At 39.5% G+C, this 18526-nt stretch overlaps 1 protein-coding gene across 1 annotated transcript in view; it reads left to right on the top strand.

Annotated features, from left to right (window-relative positions):
- The window catches only part of LOC129699786 (polyribonucleotide nucleotidyltransferase 1, mitochondrial-like), a 40389-nt gene extending 23990 nt beyond the window's left edge, over positions 1-16399 (top strand). Inside the window, exons 15-28 of the mRNA XM_055639873.1 lie at positions 1035-1071; positions 6471-6537; positions 7001-7090; positions 8426-8479; positions 8724-8833; positions 8936-9007; positions 10424-10487; positions 10573-10656; positions 11403-11486; positions 12554-12660; positions 12761-12816; positions 14028-14106; positions 14269-14316; positions 15951-16399. Coding sequence (XP_055495848.1) covers positions 1035-1071; positions 6471-6537; positions 7001-7090; positions 8426-8479; positions 8724-8833; positions 8936-9007; positions 10424-10487; positions 10573-10656; positions 11403-11486; positions 12554-12660; positions 12761-12816; positions 14028-14106; positions 14269-14316; positions 15951-16106 — 1108 coding nt within the window. The 3' untranslated portion in view covers positions 16107-16399. The remainder of the gene's footprint in view (positions 1-1034; positions 1072-6470; positions 6538-7000; positions 7091-8425; positions 8480-8723; positions 8834-8935; positions 9008-10423; positions 10488-10572; positions 10657-11402; positions 11487-12553; positions 12661-12760; positions 12817-14027; positions 14107-14268; positions 14317-15950) is intronic.
- Positions 16400-18526: the final 2127 nt, after the last annotated feature.

Below are 18526 nucleotides of genomic sequence, written 5' to 3'. Positions count from 1 at the left end.
TAATTTGAGGAAGGACATTCTTGCTATTGAGGGAGTGCAGCGCAGGTTTACAAGGTTAATTCCCGGGATGGCGGGACTGTCATATGCTGAGAGAATGGAGCGGCTGGGCTTGTATACTCTGGAGTTTAGAAGGATGAGAGGAGATCTTATTGAAACATTATTAAAGGGTTTAGACACGCTAGAGCCAGGAAACATGTTCCCGATGTTGGGGGATTCCACAACCAGGGGCCACAGTTTAAAAATAAGGGGTAAGCTATTTAGAACGGAGGTGAGGAAACACTTTTTCACACAGAGTTGTGAGTCTGTGGAATTCTCTGCCTCGGAGGGCGGTGGAGGCCGGTTCTCTGGATACTTTCAAGAGAGCTAGATAGGGCTCTTAAAGATAGCGGAGTCAGGGGATATGGGGAGAAGGCAGGAACGGGTACTGATTGGGGATAATCATCCATGATCACATTGAATGGCGGTGCTGGCTCGAAGGGCCGAATGGCCTACTCCTGCACCTATTGACTATTGTCGCTGCTGAGGCTTGGAAAATTTATTGACACTCATCATGATAAGAGTTTGTAAAAATATTATGAAAGTTTAAGTGCTGAACTCATGGATCCCAAGCACAAACTGTGGTATTAGGTACATATACTGGAGACACAAAGAACTGCAGAAGCTGGAATCTCAAGCAAAATCAAAGTATTGGAGTAACTCAGTGGGTCCAGAAGAACCTGTAATCAATTTGCATTTGCACCAGACAATGCCGGGCATGCAGAGTCTCTCCAGCAGTTTGGGTCTTGCTATATATGCCGTAGGTTTATTGTGAACCCGTATTATAGGTTTATTATGTCAAAGCTCTGATTCAGAACAAAATACTTACGTGATACAGTAAAAAAAAAAATGTTTAAATACTTTCTTCACTGAGACAAGATGTATGCAGTCCACACCATATCTTGTCTATTGATAATGAGTTTCAAATTTTGCAGCTTTAATGTTTTTTTGACTTGTATTCCAAAACTGATGTAACATTTTTTTTTACCTTAATACAGTGGAGTGAAAGAGAAAAATTTCATGCTGCACTATGAGGTAATACAACATTTCTCTGTTTCAGATTTTCGGCATTAAACATGTATGACAATGTATTCCTATTGAATGAAGTGCAGTGTTTGTAACATGCATCATGATTATTAACCTTTGCATTGTTTCCTCCCAGTAACAGATTTTCAGTGCAACAGCACATGTGCCATTGGAAGTATTTGCAAAGCAAAACCATCCCCAAATCCTTTTACTGTCTGGATTGATTAGATTTTTATATCTGCAGTCATGTAATTTGTTGTCTCCTTTAAACTTCCCCCTTCTTACCTCAAACCTATGTACAATAATGTTTAGTTTAGTGTAGAAATGCAGCATGGAAACGGGCTCTTCAGCCCACCAAATGCGCACCGACCAGCAATCCCCGTGCACCCAGTGTAGAAGGAAACCGGGTAAACACCCATAATCAGAATCAAACCCAGTTCGCTGGCGCTGTATAGCCCCGTTATTTCTACCCTGGGATAAAGACTATCCATGTCTCTCATAAATTTATATACCCCTATCAGGTCACCCCTTAGCCTCTGGCATTCCAATGAATACAATCCAAGTTTGTCCAACCGCACATTATAGCTAATACACTTCAATCGAGGCAACATCCTAGTGAATCTCTACAGCACCCTCTCCAAAGCCTTTCATATCCTTCCTGTAATCAGGTGACCAGAACTATACAACACTTCAGTGTTACATAAGCAATGTTTTATATAGCTGCAACATGACTTGCCAGCTTTTTACTCAAACCCTGATCCAGGGGCGGAAAACCCGGGGGGGGACAGAGAGGGCACGACCCCCCCCCCCCCCCCCCCACACGTTTTGAGGGACACCCCCCCCCCCCCCCCCACGTTTTTGTGATCCCAATTTTAAAATCTCCGCTTTCCGCGAGACGGTGGGGGTGGGACTGATGATTGAATGCGCGATGATTGGAGGAGGGAGGAGTGGGGGGATGGGACTGAGGATAGAGCGCGGTGATTGGAGGAGGGAGACGAGGCACGGACCTGCGCCTCATCCGCAGGCAAGATCGATCCCGGGCAGGGTCTCCGGCGCTGTCCCAAGTGCCCCCCCACACCCCCCACGGGTGGCCAGAGAGGTCGGGAGTCAGACGTGCTGTGCCCCCAGGCCCACAGCTTGTGCAGAGAAACAGCCCTAAACCCAGCTCAACTCTGCCTGTCCCGCCAGGTGAACCTGCCTGGACTTGCGGGAAATATGGCCAGCGCGGAGAAGCAGCTCTGGTATCCCGTCAGTCCAGACAGGGCTGTAGTTAACCCGGTGAGACAGGCAGATTTGAGTTGCATTTAGCGCTGGATTGAGCATCCGAAGCCTCGCGCGTGAGTGTGTGTGTGAGCATGCGCGCGCGGCCGCAAAAACATTGTGTCCCCTGTCCCCTCCATGTTTTGATAGCAAGTTCCGCTCTTGCCCTGATCAATGACTTTTACCAAGATCCAAGATAATCCCTGTTGGATATCTTTTACCATTTTTGGTAATAATGGTCTATATGTGATTTTCTATCCTGTATGTTAATTTTGTAATTTTATGCACAAAAACATTCCAATATTTTTGAGTTCCCCACCACATATTATTCGTAGCAAATTGAATAACTTAATTACCCCACTCTATATTGTATTTGACTTACCAGCTCACTTTACAAGCGGACGTCCCTTTGAAGTCTCTTTGTTGGTTTTCACTTGATTCTGTTTTGATGCAAACTTGATTATATTTCTCCTATTTTTCCTCATCTTAGACATTGATATAGATTTTAATGTGCTGCCTATGCTATGACTTGTAGTATTCTATTAGTTCAAACAAAAAATATATTTTTTTCGGCACTCTTTATTTGTTAGTCTCTAATCCATAATATTTACTCCAATTAAAGGACTATGTAAAAGATAACCAATGCATCACGTTAGTGAACATCTTTACTATGTTCAAATATATTCAATGCAGTGGTTCGCTTTGTTACATCCTTGTGCTACATCACAAACTCAAGCTGATTTCTCAAACACAGAAGGCAGTGGAGGCCTATTCACTGGATGTTTTCAAGAGAGTTAGATTTAGCTCTTAGGACTAAAGAAATCAAGGGATATGGGGGGAAAAGCAGGAACAGGGTACCGAGTTTAGATGATCAGCCATGATCATCTTGAATGGCGGTGCTGGCTTGAAGGGCCGAATAGCCTACTGCACCTATTTTTCTATGTTTTTCTATTTCCTTTAAATCCATTATTTTTCTTGCGTATGGCGTGCACAGCCTAAAGTTGTCGGTCAACTTGTTCTATTTAGTCTTGTTTGTGCACGTCGGGTTGATTGCATTAGTCGAAACAGGGTGGACCATGTGAAGGTTGCAATCTCCCACCCCTTTAAATCCATTTGAAAATCATTCGGCAGAAACAAAGTCTCCTGCTCCTGTGACCAGAATTCAGTATTCTCTTTATTTATTTATCTTAACATATTTCATGTGAATATTTCTTTTTATCTCTCCGTTTCTTGAAATCCAGGATTATATTTTCTACTTTACAACTTTTGGTTAACGTTTAAAATCAAAGCTAATTCACTCATTTGGCACTTCTTTAAATCTCTGGGACATAAGGCACAGAATGTACAACATTTATAAATTATTGATCCCATTAACATGTGTGGTACTATTTCTATTCTAATATAGTTTTTTTTTGTGTCTGTTCCTCATTCTTATTAGATCCTTGATTCTCCGGGTATTTCAGAAATGTTTAAAATGCTTTATATGGGAGGAAGTAAAACGTGGTCTAGAAATTTGAACACTAAAATTTGATTTCAGATCTACATAATTAAAAAAATCACTTTTCTGGGGAAATAACAATCATTTTTAGGTCACTCCAACAATTTTATCAGGGCATTCGTATCACAAGTTGTGCTTGCACACCTCAAATGGATGATTGAGACATGTTTGGCTATGTTGTTCAGATAAACGACAGACCATTTCTGGAATGACAATGCTTTCATTGCACTATTCTATGCAGGAATATATATGGAGCTTCACAGGTTGAACACCGCTTTTTCGGCACCCTTGGTTCCAGAGCCTTTCTGGATTATCTGTTTTTCTGGTCCCACAGAGAACACATGATAATGAAACGACAATACACCCCTGGCCCTCTAATAACATCCATGGCTCGAAAGCAACATGGAGTGCCAGAAACTAAAATAAAACAAGTATTAAATGTAAGCTCAATCTGAATGGAATGACCTGCTGATACATCTCTTCCACTGTCTCCCTGGCCATTTAGAGCCCCAGCTTCCGACACCACTCCCATCTCGCAAGGTGCAACAGCAAGCCCTTCTTCATCCACCACATGGTCCGGTGACAAGGCTGTTGTTGTGGCTCACGTTGTAGCCCCTGGAGACCGCGCTTTCTTCGGGCTGCTGGCGACAGAACGCACTCGGTCCCCATGGTGTTTTCTTCCCTCTTACTGGCTACGGTTTCTTGCTGTTGGTGGTTTTGGCCACTCCCTGCTTGACTGCCGCCTCCTGTTTCTCCCATCGGCCTCTTTCGTCCTCTCCTCCCTCCACTGCCGCCTATTCGTCCTGTGGCAGCAGGTGAGAAGGAACGGAGCCCCACATTGACCGAGCACATTTTGTCGTTGGCAGCAGCCTGATGAAAGTGCTGTCCCCAGGGGCAACAACATGAGTCACAACAGCTGTGTGAACTGGTGAAGAAGGATGCAGACACAAAATGCTGGAGTAACTCAGCGGCACAAGCAGCATATCTGGAGGGAAGGAATGGGTGATGTTCAGACTGAAGAAGGGTCTCGACCCGAAATCCATTCCTTCTCTCCAGAGATGCTGCCTGTCCTGCTGAGTTACTCCAGCATTTTGTGTTTACCTTCGATTTAAACCAGCATCTGCTGTTCTTTCCTACACATGGTGAACAAGGGATCACTGGTGCAGACCAGCGGCATCGGCGCCTAGTATTAAAATGAAAAGACACAAAGTGCTGGAGTAACTCATCTGACTGAATCAGTTTGAGGAAGAGTCCCGATGTCACCTATCCATGTTCTCCAGTGATCCTGACCCGCTGAATTACTCCAGCATTTGTGTCCTTTCGGAAGAAGGGCTCGCTGGTGCACCTTACGGTCGAAAGCCAGGGCTCCAAACAACCGGGGAGACAGTGCGAGCCGGGGATAGGTTGGCAGGTCCGTCTGTTATATCCGAAATCCGTCTTTGTGAAACAGTTAGTAGAGAAGAGTGGGAGCATAGTTGAAAAGAGATTTTGGGAAGCCACCATTTAAAGGTAAATTAGAGAAGGCTTGACAGGTGGGTCAGAGGGTAAGAGGAAAATTGAACAGAATGGTGGGAGGAGGGATTGTGGGGTGGTGCATGGGGACCAGGCAGAGTTGAAACACAAAAAACATAAACTTTGAGCCAGCAGAGATGGAATTAGGCAAGGCCAAGGAGGGATTTCAATAGTTAGATGTAAATAAATAAGTCTTTCATGACAGGAACACGACCAGAAAGAGCGCTCGCCTCTTGCAACGCCATCTGTGGCCGCTCAGGGAATTTCAATAGAACTCTTGTAATTTTGTCAAGATTGTAGGGGTGGGCGGATCATCAGTTGCTGGAAATCTGTGTTTATGCTTTATGGACATTGTGAGGTTCCAGTGCATCCACTTCTTCTTCTTCTTCTCTTGCGTATGGCGTGCACAGCCTAAAGTTGTAGGACAACTAGTTCTATTTGATTGGCCACGCCAGGTTGATTGCATTTGTCGAAACAGTGAAGGTTGCAATCTCCCACCCCAGTGCATCCACTGATTTTGTCTGACTCTTGATCTCTGACAAACACCTAGATTTCCAGCCTGTTAAACAACTCCAACCCCTCCTGCCAGCTTCAAACAAGCCTGGAATGTTTTCACACCATCCTTCAGGAACATGCAGTTCCAGATTTGTTTAAAATCAATCAGTGTTTTATTGTCATTTGTCGGAAAAACAGAATAATGAATTTCATTCTTGCAGCAGCAGAACAGATATGTAGACACAGTACTTCGTAAACCCCCATATTAAATAACTCAATCATTCAGGTAACATGTGGAAAGAGATCACTGCCTTTTACAATATTACTACTCCTGCTGAGTGCCAACAATTTTTATTTGAACACTCGTATTTTGTGTTAAAATTGCTAATTGTTAACATATTAAAGGATAAACATGTAAAGTGGTGAATTTTACAAAATTTGCTTTGGATTTATCACTTGTTAGGCAGAAGTAAAATTGTCAGTTCTCTTCAGTCTTATTAAAATTAAAATTATTGGCCAGAAGTTTAGAATTCTGAACTGATGAAGGTTTCTTGTCTTTTATAGCTAATATTAGTTTCTATTCCTTAAATTTTTATTCCGTGCTTGCCAGAATTTTAATGACATCATATTTGTTTTTTTCTAGTTTCCACCTTATGCAACTAATGAAACTGGAAAATTAGTTGGTCAAAATAGGAGAGAACTAGGCCATGGTAAGGAGGATGAACTATTTGGTTCACTTTCATTCCCTGTTTAATTTGCATAAACGTGCATGTAACCGCCCCACAGTTATCTTGTCTCTAGAATACAGACAGCTAGCTTGACTGTGGATGGCCATTGAAACTGACACCCAATCACTTCTATTGACATTTGTATAAACATCCTCCATTAAATAATATAACATCCAGCATTTAGTATTTTTAGACTACAGAAATAAAAATTAATTTGTAGCTATTAAAAAGACTATTTTGAAAATCCTGAGGGGGTGGTGGGTTGTTCTTGGTTATTGCAAGTCTGAATCTGACTTAACTCCTAACCCCTTTTCCACCAATTGGCACAATTGTTTTAATAACACTTTCTATAACATGGGTTTTTTCAGAACTCAACCAGCACTTTATTGCAGAACTACCTGTATAATATAGTTGCAACATTTATTAAAATGTATTTTCAATTTAGGTGCTCTTGCTGAAAAAGCATTGAAATCTGTGGTTCCAAAGGAATTTCCATTTACAATAAGGGTAACATCAGAAGTCCTAGAATCCAATGGTAAGTGACTAAATGGATTATCCGCTGATCTGTTCAGTGGCACATTAAAGCCTTTCACTTTAATGTGGACCAAGTTACAAATGCTCAAAAGCCTTTCATTTATATTATCGAGTTAAAAGTAATAAAGCTGTACATAAATGCAGGATGCAAGTTGCGGAACGTGCAAACTGACAACATCAAAATGAGACAAACAGGGCATCAAAGGGTCAAATAAATAGGACATCTAACACGTTGCCTATTTCCTTCGCTCCATAGATGCTGCTGCACCCACTGAGTTTCTCCAGCATTTTTGTGTACCCTAATAAATCAAATTGAAGGATTGTGGGATTCAATGGACTGGTTACTGTAAATTAAATGCTAAATCAGATGTGGAAATTAAAAAAAAATAGATTAAGGGAAGGATGTGAGTAAGAATAAACTTAAAATCTAATTTTCAAACAATATTCAGTACTAGAAATCTTGATTGCCATGTCAAAATAATGTAATTGTAAAGTTTTATGGACAAATCAAAACTCTGTGTGGAACAGGAGTAGGCCTTTCAGCTTCTTGACCATGTTCCACCATTCTATAGGATTCTCATCTTTCTGATCTTGGCAGGTCATGCTGTCTAAGGACTTTAGCCCCAAACATTTGCTTAAAACAGGCTAATGTTGGTGATATAATTTAGTTCCTCTGTAGCATTATTCAGTATTAATGAGTTGAGTTTGCATCTACTGTGTAAGTGCAGCAACTTTACATCATTCATCCATGTCCATGGTGAGCTTCGCACCCAGATAGTGTTTTAACAACGCTATAAATAAATAATTAACCTGGCAATTCTTGGTTAGGTTTAATCGTGACACAGGGTCTTGACCTGGAATGTCAACCATCCCTCTTCCTACACAGATGCTGCCTGATCTGCCGAGTCCCTCCAGCAATTTGTTTTATTTTCTCCAGATCATAGCAGTTGCAGTCTCATGTGTTTAAACATGTTTATTTTCTTTACCTGATACAGCTATACCATTAACATGATTGTAAATAATGGTGGATGCTATTATCCTTGTCCATTATCGTCTTGATGTGTCAGAATAGTTTTTTTCTCATAAGTTTTAATTTACCCTCATATTGGGTGAGAGTGGAACAGAATTGATAGTGGCAGAATCCTGATTATGAAATGTGTGACAGTGGAAAGATTTGTTTTATTTGATTTCATTTCCAAATGTCAATACTACATTTCTATCTTTAGCTACAAAACAAATGTGTAATTGATGGGGAAAAAAACATGACTTTTTAAGATCACATGAGTTTGTGATGTTTTCTCCCATGAATGGTTTTTGTATTTGTCTTTAATTATAGGTTCATCTTCAATGGCATCAGTATGTGGAGGAAGTATGGCATTGATGGACGCAGGTACATTTTGCATATTTTATTTATCTTTATTTATTTATTTTATTATTTCGAGTTGGACAATTTACTTTTTGTGGAGCCTTTATAGTTTCAGAAGCTCCTTTATGACAATTTCTTTGCCTTGTAAAAAACCTTGTAAATCTGTCATAAATGCTGCTTGATATTATCAAACATTAGTGACTATTTGCGGATGAAACTGAGGACAACATCACAATCTAGTTAAGTTCTGTTTTATTTCTCCATCTAGGTGTTCCGATATCAGCTCCTGTGGCTGGTGTGGCTGTTGGCCTTGTCACAAAGGCAAATCCAGAGAGTCCTAACAGCATTGAGGATTACCGTCTTTTGACTGATATTTTGGTTGGTCCTCAAAGAACTATTGCAGAATTACATGTGTACATTTGCTTCATATTGACATGTATGCACGCTCATTTACAATAATTCAGCACATTACTTTTGCAGGGTATTGAAGATTATAATGGAGATATGGATTTTAAGATGGCAGGTACCAGCAAAGGCATTACAGCTTTGCAGGTAAATGTAATGTTTGTTCCGTAAATGTAATGTTTGTTCCATTCATTGTCATATGAGCACTATACCAATCAACTTATTGTGGATAGAATGCAATTTTGCATTTGTGTCCATCATTCAACAAATCCCTCTCTAAATTTGATTAATGGTCATTGGACATTTTTTATTGGATAGATCATTGATCTGCCGTCTCCAGAGATGCTACTTAGTCAGCTATTTTCAATATCTTTTGATTTTAATTTTGCCCTACATCACCATTCCCCAGTTATTACGCATTGAAAAGATGCACAATTTCTAAATAATTATTTATGGGAATTTAATAGCATCTTGATTGCAAAAAAAAAAGTAAATCAAGATGAGAACAGGTGTGACATCTTGATATCAGAAAATAATCCTCTTATTGAACTCGAGAAAATAAATGCTCATCAGGATCCTAAACACTATCAATGTACTTTTAAAAATAACATTTTATGACATAATTGCAAAAGTAACATTATGACAAAAGCTATTTTAACCCACTTATATTTGTGTAATTATTTAAGAATTAATTTCACTGCTTTATTCATAGTCCTGGATTATAAGGAACAAGCAAAATGTTGGAGGAACTCAGCAAGTCAGGCAACATCTGTGGAGGGCCTTCTGACTTCCCTCCACAGATGCTGCCTGACCCGCTGAGTTCCTTCAACACTTTTCCTTTGCTCAAGATTTCAGCATATGTTATTTACACGTTATTGATAGGAATTTTGTTATTTCTCATGCAAAGATCAACATAATTCTCCCAGCAATAGGACACAACAACGCACAGACCTGCTAAGTGTTGGCAGATCATGCAGATTAATAACTATCAATCATTATTCCAAAAAACAACTGCCTCCTTTGGATGTTACCTGCAGTCTCAGTTTATCCTCATTCCTTCTTTAATATGTCGTACAGTGATTGCTATTTCAATGTAATTCCACCAACATTTGATTTGTCCTATAAACACATAACCCAAAGCTTTTTCATATTATAAATACATCTAGTAAATAAAGAAAGAACTCTAGCAATAATTTCAACATATTCTAAAGTGAAGTAACTAATAATGTGGAAAATCTCAGCAGCGAATTTGTTCACTGCAAGTTCACACAATCAAAGATGAAATAATGAACAGGTTGTTGGTTTTGTAAGAGATATAACCTTGGATATTACCAAAATGATCTCCGTTACTGTAAATAGTGTTGTAAATATTTTAACTTTCATCCGAGATTGTGTAGATTAGGTTTAACATCTTATCCCCCTGTTCTGGCTTCAAGGCAAGAGCCATTAACACCGTTAATGTGTCTGTAGTGTTGAAACACTTTTTATTACTGTTAGCATAGACACATTCTATTTAATATCATCTTAGATGTTCAACTGAAAAAAATTACGTTGTTTCCTTAGGCAGACATTAAAATAGCAGGATTGCCATTGAAAATTGTGATGGAAGCTGTCCAGCAAGCTTCGGGTAAATTATATCTCCACCTTGCTTTATAACTCCAAATTTAATTGTATTTTGCATTGTGTCAACATTACTTTTCTTTTTAAACAAGTTGCCAAGAAGGAGATCTTGAACATAATGAATAAAGTGATTGCAAAACCCAGAGAGAAGAGGAAAGAAAACGGGCCTGTAGTCGGTAAGATTAATTCTGAGCTTTATGATTGTGCGTTTAAACCTAAAAGGACACTTTGCTGCAATATAAATAAAAGTGAATACTTGGATAATTCTCTACATGTGATGCTCTGAGGAGGACTCCCATGTTTCTACATCAGTTCCATCCATAGTCAAAGACATCAGTCAAAAATGTAAAATTCAAGAATTTTGTCCCATTTATGAATGTAACATTTCCAACTGATTCACGCAAATCCATGATATATAATTTTGCACTACATAAACAACGGGTTTACTTGTAACTTTGATTAATTCATCAAATTAAACAATTGCTCCCTTTTTGTTGATGTCGCTAAAATTAGATTTAAATTCATTTAAGTTTGTCAGTGCTGGCAAATTGTAGTTCTAATCTGACGCGCGTCATTGGGATGTATGAAGGAACACTTTATTTCTGCATTTTGATAGGCACAACAACATTCTGCATCACATCCAAGTTACTGAACAAAGAAACAATGCAAGAGAAAGGGGGGGAGGAGGAATTCAATCACATTAGTATTGGACCTTTCAAAGACAATTATTCACTTGATCTTTCCAAAGCTATTTTGCTGATTAACCTAACTTCTAAGGTTCTGATTAATTTTCAACGCACAAACCATAAACTTCCTCTCAGCTGATTATTTTGTTTTTTTTAGTTTTGGCTGCCAAATCAGGCAATAAATGGAACCTGACAATTGGGAAGTTTATTTACTGCTATTTACATATATTTTTCAGAAACTGTGCAGGTTCCATTATCAAAAAGAGCCAGATTTATTGGTCCAGGTGGTTACAATCTTAGAAAACTTCGGGCTGAAACTGGTAAGCACGGTATTATAAAAATCGTTTTGTTTCTTGACATAATAATCCTAAGTCATGTGCACATGATAAGAGTAGATGAATGCCATGCCTAGAGGGCATAATACTGGCAGAACTTTGTTTTTGAGAAAACATCTGAATTGGTATTGATAGAAAAGGGATACAAGGAGTGAGAAATGCCAGAATGGTAGGTGGCTCTAGCAACCATGCAAGAAAAATTATCATGTTTGTATAAAAATGCCAAGTCTGCCATAGAGGGGAGTCCATGGAGATACTTTAAAGTAAAGGTTTTAAAAATAGTAGGCTGAAAATCAGTTGTAAGTCCAGGTTCATCCAAATACCATGGTTTTGCAAAGTATTGTTCATAATGGCCATTAGCCAAGGAAAGGAGCACGTTTCTGGTTGCTACCATGATTACTGTATTAATTGTATTATATTCGGGTGGATAAATTGACAAATTCAATTGGATTGCAGAGGTGAAAAGAGATGATAACCAGTTGGAGATGAATATTAGCAGCATTAACATGACAGCTGACTTTACAATTACACATTTTTCACCAAAAGGAAATGGACACCAAAGGGAAAGGGCAAATAGAAAAGTAGCTTAGAGATAATTCTTTGGTGAAAGGCAAGAAACTGCAGATGCTGGAATCTTCATCAAAAAACAAAGTGCTGGAATAACTCGGCGGATCAAGTAGTAGGGTATGAACAGATGATGTTTCAAGTTACGACCCTTCTTCAGAATGGGTGTCAGTCTTGTTCTTTGAGGAATTGCCTTCAATCACCAGCATCACATCCAATTGGCTGAACAAAGGATCAAAGAGGTTGTCTGGTTACATGTCTGTGGACTGAATATCTATCATGGATCTGAAACCATGTTATATGACACTGGAAATGAATTGCTTCTGTGGAAGAAAAACTCCAGATGGACTAATGATCATAGTTGGTAGTGTCATTGTGCTTGCTACTCAGCAATTCCATCGTAACCAACCATAATAATTTCCAAATTTTGGATTACCATCTGGTTGGTATTATGTTTTTAGTAAATTTTTATTATTTTTATCCCAAAGGTGTTACAGTATCTCAGATTGATGAAGAAACGTTTTCAGTATTTGCACCAACTCCAAATGCTATGCATGAGGCGAGTGAATTAATTAATGAACTCTGCAAGGATGATGTAAGTATACAAACATAAAGTTACATGTTAGACTGTATGTTTGCCTACTTCATTCTGTATTAAAACAAATTGTGATTTTTATTGTTGCTTTATTCCACAGCAAGAACAGCAACTAGAATTTGGAGCAGTTTACACTGCCACCATAACTGAAATACGGTAAATCTACAAGGAAGAAATCTAGCCTTATTCTACATAAACAGAGGTTTTAATTGCTGAACATAACCTATAATTGTGTATTTTGTTTCAAATGATGTTAACAGGAAATATAAAATATCTAGTTTGTAGCCCCAAATGATACAAGTTTAAGATTAATGATTATCGACACCATGAATCATGATTATTTTGTATAAAATTTTAGTGCACAAAGATTTTCATGCTCTGACACAATCTGTGATTTGTTCTTTTTTTTCGTGCCTCTCAGCATGATTGTATTGAGGTCTTGAAATGGTGCTGCATAGGCGGGTGTGGATCTCGCCCACTGCTCTTAGTATAGTATAAGCAAAATTGATGTAAAATGTAATACACTAAAAGCCCTGTCCCACGGTACGAGTTCATTCCAAGAGTTCTCTCGAGTTTGCCCTGATTCGAACTCGGAATTTACGGTAATGGCCACTCGTCGGTACGCGGGGCTCTCGTGGACATTTTTCATCATGTTGAAAATCTTCACGAGTCTTCCCTTGCTTACCTGCCATTAGCGAGTCTTCCCGAGGACCTGCCGTTAGTGCTAAGGGACGTCCCCGAGCTCCGACGTACCCGCTACGTCCATTCTCCGTGCTTACCACGAGTTTGATTTTTTTTAAACTCGAGAGAGCTCTTGGAATGAACTCGTATCGTGGGACAGGGCTTTAAAACTACAACCATTCAGAAATCTTGATTATTCAGCATCTGGCTGATAGGTGATATTTCGGTATAGCGCGTAACGTAAAAAAGTCAATTTAAAACCATGGTGGGGTATTAAGAGGAATGGCATTCAATAGTTCAGAAAAAAATCTGTCTGTCCAACACCACCAAAGCTCTGAGTGTGCAGAATTGTCAGAGTTTTACCATAAACATTTCAAATTGTTCAATCCTTCTGCTGCAGGTTCATTGTTTAATTGGTGTGAAGCCAGATCCGAAATTAGATTCCATCTGAGCAATATAATCTGCACCCTCAGTAGGCTAGTCCATTTTGCTTTTTCTTTATTGAAGTGGCTGTTTGATATAATGACACTGTCAGTTCATTATCAAATTGCTAACAATCTGTCCTGTAAGTCTTCACTTCCCAAATTCAACTTTGAATGTGCTCAAATTATTTTCATCTCAGTACATAATAGCAAGTTTCATTCTTGAGGTAGCAGTTTACATTTGATTTTTTTTTTTACATACAGGGACATTGGAGTTATGGTAAAGCTATATTCCAATATGACTCCAGTATTATTACACAATTCACAACTTGACCTCAGAAAGGTAAGAACGTTGCATCTAAATACAATACATTTAATCACATTTTGTAAAGTAGAACTTGTATACGACCTCATAAAATATGTAACAGTCCATGCATTTGTTGAAATTATAAAGGCATCAGCTATAACAGCCTATAAAAGTAAAATTTTGTTTTTCAATTTCTAGATAAAGCATCCAACTGCAATTGGTCTGGAAGTTGGACAACAGATTCAGGTATTTTGTTTTGTAGAAGCTTCTCATTGAGAACCTTTTGTGCAATTTGGGATAATTGATCGATAATTGGTCACAGATTGTTCTTGCTTACCAGTCCTTTGTATTCCAAACTTACCATAATGTACGTTAACTATTGACATACTTTATTATATGGTTGAGAGTTATTTTCCATAGGCCTGTGTAATATTGAAGTTAAGCAAGGTTGGAGATAATCAGCAACAAAATGGATCTGAGGAGACAGAATAAAATAGGAAAGATGAAGAAAGTGGAAATGGAGAGATATTGGACATTAAGCAGTTTTAAAACTATCTTAGGAATCACGTTGCTGGTATTACAACATTGATGAGAGGGAGGTGCCAGACAGATGGATAAAACAAATATTTCAGACATATCAAAAATTGTATGGTCAGACTGGGGCCAAACAGCTTTTTATGTGGTTCAGCCTTTTATTAAAAGCTGACACACAAATGCTGCTACAGGACCCAGAATAGTAGATGGGAAATAGTAAATAGTATTTTAGGTTGTGGCATCAGGGATGACACTCACTGCGGCACAGACCACACCGACACTTGCAGTAGAGTGAATTTGCATACATTTTATTTACAGTGGTAAGAAAGTCTAAGACTGCATGGGGCACTCTCCCTTGCCTTCAGGGCGCATGTGTAGTGGTAATGGCGATCTCGGGATTGTCCTGGCCTTGGAAGGAGGAGGCTTGCCAATCTCAGACTTTTTCCTGCAATTCACCTTTGCCTCAAGATTTTGTGTTCATCTTAGTGGCTCAACTTTGGGCTCGACGAGGCGACCCTGGTAGTTTCTGGATTATCCAGGCGGCTGAGTTTTGTCTCTATGTGTGGACGCAGTTCTTCATTGTCCATTGACAGCACGAGGCACTGGCATCTCAGGCTTGCCCCAGCCATTTAGCCTCAGTAGAGGCATTGGCTGTCTTGGGCTTCTTCCTGGCAGTCCAGTCTTGACCACACAGTGGCGATGGTGGTCTTGGGCTTGTCCCCCTGTCTGTTGTCCTCAAACCTGCGACGGGAACACTGCTATAAGGGAGGCGCTAATGCAATTTAAGATTTGCATTGAAGAGCAGGAATGACTGATGAATTGGAATAAAAATAGATGTATTTGTGTTGTGTATCGCACAAAAGGTAAGTGGAACAATAAATTACTGTACTTCAAAGAAGCTTCCGGATGCCACTGTGGGCCTGAATATTATATTCTAGGTAGAGCATCAGAAGTTCTTTTTCGCCTTTTATTCAAAACAGCCTTTTAGCTGAGAGACCAGATGACTGGAACAGCACTCTACTACAGTTGCTCTATAATGGGAGTACAGGGTGGAATGAAGTCCAAGTAAATGATCTTTCAATGAAACAAATTGAGAAAAAATATTACCTCTGTTGTCCCACAAAAAAAAAGATTATTTTCAAGGGAGAAAACAACCTTGTCTACATATTACAAGCAGATTGTTATTATTGAGTTAATGATCCCATATTATAACATTTTCAATAAGGAGCAAAGGAACCATAAAGTTTCAACTAAATGTGCAAAATGTAATTGTTATTTGTGCAAGTCTTGACTGATCATAATCTAGGTTAAAATTAATGGAATAAAATATTTCCTTTTTAAAACAGGTGAAATATTTTGGTCGTGACCCAACAGATGGAAGAATGAGACTCTCCCGCAAAGTCTTACAATCTCCAGTTACAACAGTGGTTAAAAACCTGAGTGACAAAAACAGCATTGTAGTAGGGGCAAGGGATTCTGCATCATCCAGCGCCTCCTCGTAACCACATGCAAATTGTCTATGCGCATGGTAAAACTTTAAATCATCTAACAAACAATTCTTTAATCTCAACAGGCATTTATTTTAAAATGAAGATTAAAATATTTGTAAAATATGTATATTTTCTACGTTTGTTAGCTCAACATTTGTTTACATTTATTTTATGATTTTGTTCGTGAGAAATTGTAGGTATCATGTTTTTATGGAATAAAATACTGATATGGGAAGGTTTGAGCGGGTTTATTATGCTCATTGCCAAAATACCAAGGAAATAAAAAGATTAAGATGAAGCAAATATATTTTTTGTCATTTGCATTTATTTTTTAATTTCAACTGCTAGCTGGATTTTTTTGCCAGGCAGTTTTAATCTACCAGCTAAAATCCAAATAAGATAGCTGGATATAAATACAAATATTAATTTCTGAAATACCTTTAAGTCAAGTAAAGTTGTAGGGAATGGTATAATTTAATTTCAGGTGGAGAATAGATGTTGGGAATCGGATAAAATCTTTTAGGGACATCCAAAAAATCTGGATGAGACTGGTAGAAAATTAACTGTTTTTCACATGTAGAGCATTATCATATTTAAAACATAACAGGGATGCATGATTGGAGTATATAGTGCCATGGTATTGCACCTGCAGAGAAAGTGCAGATTTAAAAAGAAAAAGTGCAAGACTGGAGTGAAGTAAGTGTGAGATCGGGACTACATCCTGAGCTTATGAGAAGTCCGTTCAATAGTCTGATAACTCTGTTCCTGAATCTGGTGGTACGCGCTTTGAAGCTTTTATATCTTCTGCCAGATAGATAAAGTGGGATGAGAGTATGACCAGGGTTTTAAGTAGTCTTTGATAACCTTGGTTGCTTTTCTTAGGCAGCATGACGTTTAGATGGAGTCAATTGGGGAGGTGCTGATGGGGTACAAATTGAGGAGGAGGTACTGGATAGGCTAGTTATGCTTATGCTTAAAAGTCATCGGTCCAGACAAGTAGCCTGGGTTTATTGTGCGATGGGTGGAAGAGGAGTGCGAGAGGTACAAAAAAGCTTGCAAATATTTTTTGATCCTCCAAGGAAACAAGAGAAATGCCTGAAAACTAACAAAAAGAATGTAAGGACATTAGATGCAATTTCCAGCCTGTCAACTTGACCTCAATTCTGGCAAAGGTTTCGGAAACAATGAACAAGAGAAAATAATGAAAAGGCACCTCGAGAAGTTGGAATTAATAATGGAACCCCAGCATGGATGTGCTAATGGCAAATTATGTTTGACTAACACAATTACATTTTTTGATGAAGTGACAAATAAAGTTGATGGAAGTAATACAGTCTGAATTTTGTAACTTTGGTGATTACTTTTTTATAACAACACATAGTTGGATGACAGATATATAGAATGAATTGCCAGAGAAAGTAGTTGAGGCAGGTGCAATAACATAATTTAAAAGACATTTGGACCGGTACATGATTAGGAAAGGTTTAGAGAAACTTGGGCCAAGGCAAATGGGAGGAACTTGGATGGGGCATTTCAGTCGGTAAGGATGAGATTGGCCGAAAGGTCATACTCGGACTATGACATTTGATAAATTTGCACCCAAAAAGCTGATTAATAGCATTTGAGACCAAAAGGGATAGTGTAGTGAGACCAAGCAGATTGAGCAAAATGGTTTTTATTCAAAAAACAAACAGAAACTCGTAAAAACGCGTACCTAGTCTAGCTAACGGACACAGCTCCCATCGATGGAGAGGGTGCTAATAACTAACTAAAAGCACGCAAACGAACCCCCGCGGTCACGTGACAGTACCGACAAATTGCAAGGGTTCGGACTTCCCCGCCCCACCACTAGGTGACGCTGCAGGACCCCTCCAGAGCCAGAGGAAAGAAAATGAGTGGGAGTCCGAATCAGGCAACCAGACCGTTTGGAGACAGGAGGGACAGGCACAGCACGTGCAACAAGCACAACAGGTGCAACCGGCAAAAGCGGGATGGCCAGCGGACGACCTCTACGACGGGGTTGGGCTATCGACATCCAAGTTGGCGGGCTTGAGGCGGGCCACCGACACGACCTCCTGCCGGCCCCCAACATCCAAAACAAATGTCGCGACGCTGGGTTGCAACACTGGGAAAGGACCCTCATAAGGGCGCTGCAGCAGAGTCCAGTGCAAGTCCCTGTGGAGTAAAACGAAGTGGCAGTCCTTGAGTGCAGGCGGAACATAGGATGGAGCAACATCATGGCACGAGGTCCACCCACTTTCTCACGGAGGTGCGCCAGCACAGACGAAGGGTGTTTCTACTGCCCCCGAGCCGGTGATCATGCCGACGAACTCCTGGACCCCTTTAATGGTGTGCGGCCGGGGAAACTGCCGAATCGCCTCCACCTTGTGGAATAACATGGTGGCCGAGGAAAGAAATGGAGTTGAGACCGA

Source organism: Leucoraja erinacea, chromosome 8, assembly GCF_028641065.1.
Source record: "Leucoraja erinacea ecotype New England chromosome 8, Leri_hhj_1, whole genome shotgun sequence".
NCBI lineage: Eukaryota > Metazoa > Chordata > Chondrichthyes > Rajiformes > Rajidae > Leucoraja > Leucoraja erinaceus.
The sequence above is the reverse complement of the archived record's forward strand: the minus strand, read 5'-3'. Positions and strand labels throughout refer to the sequence as shown.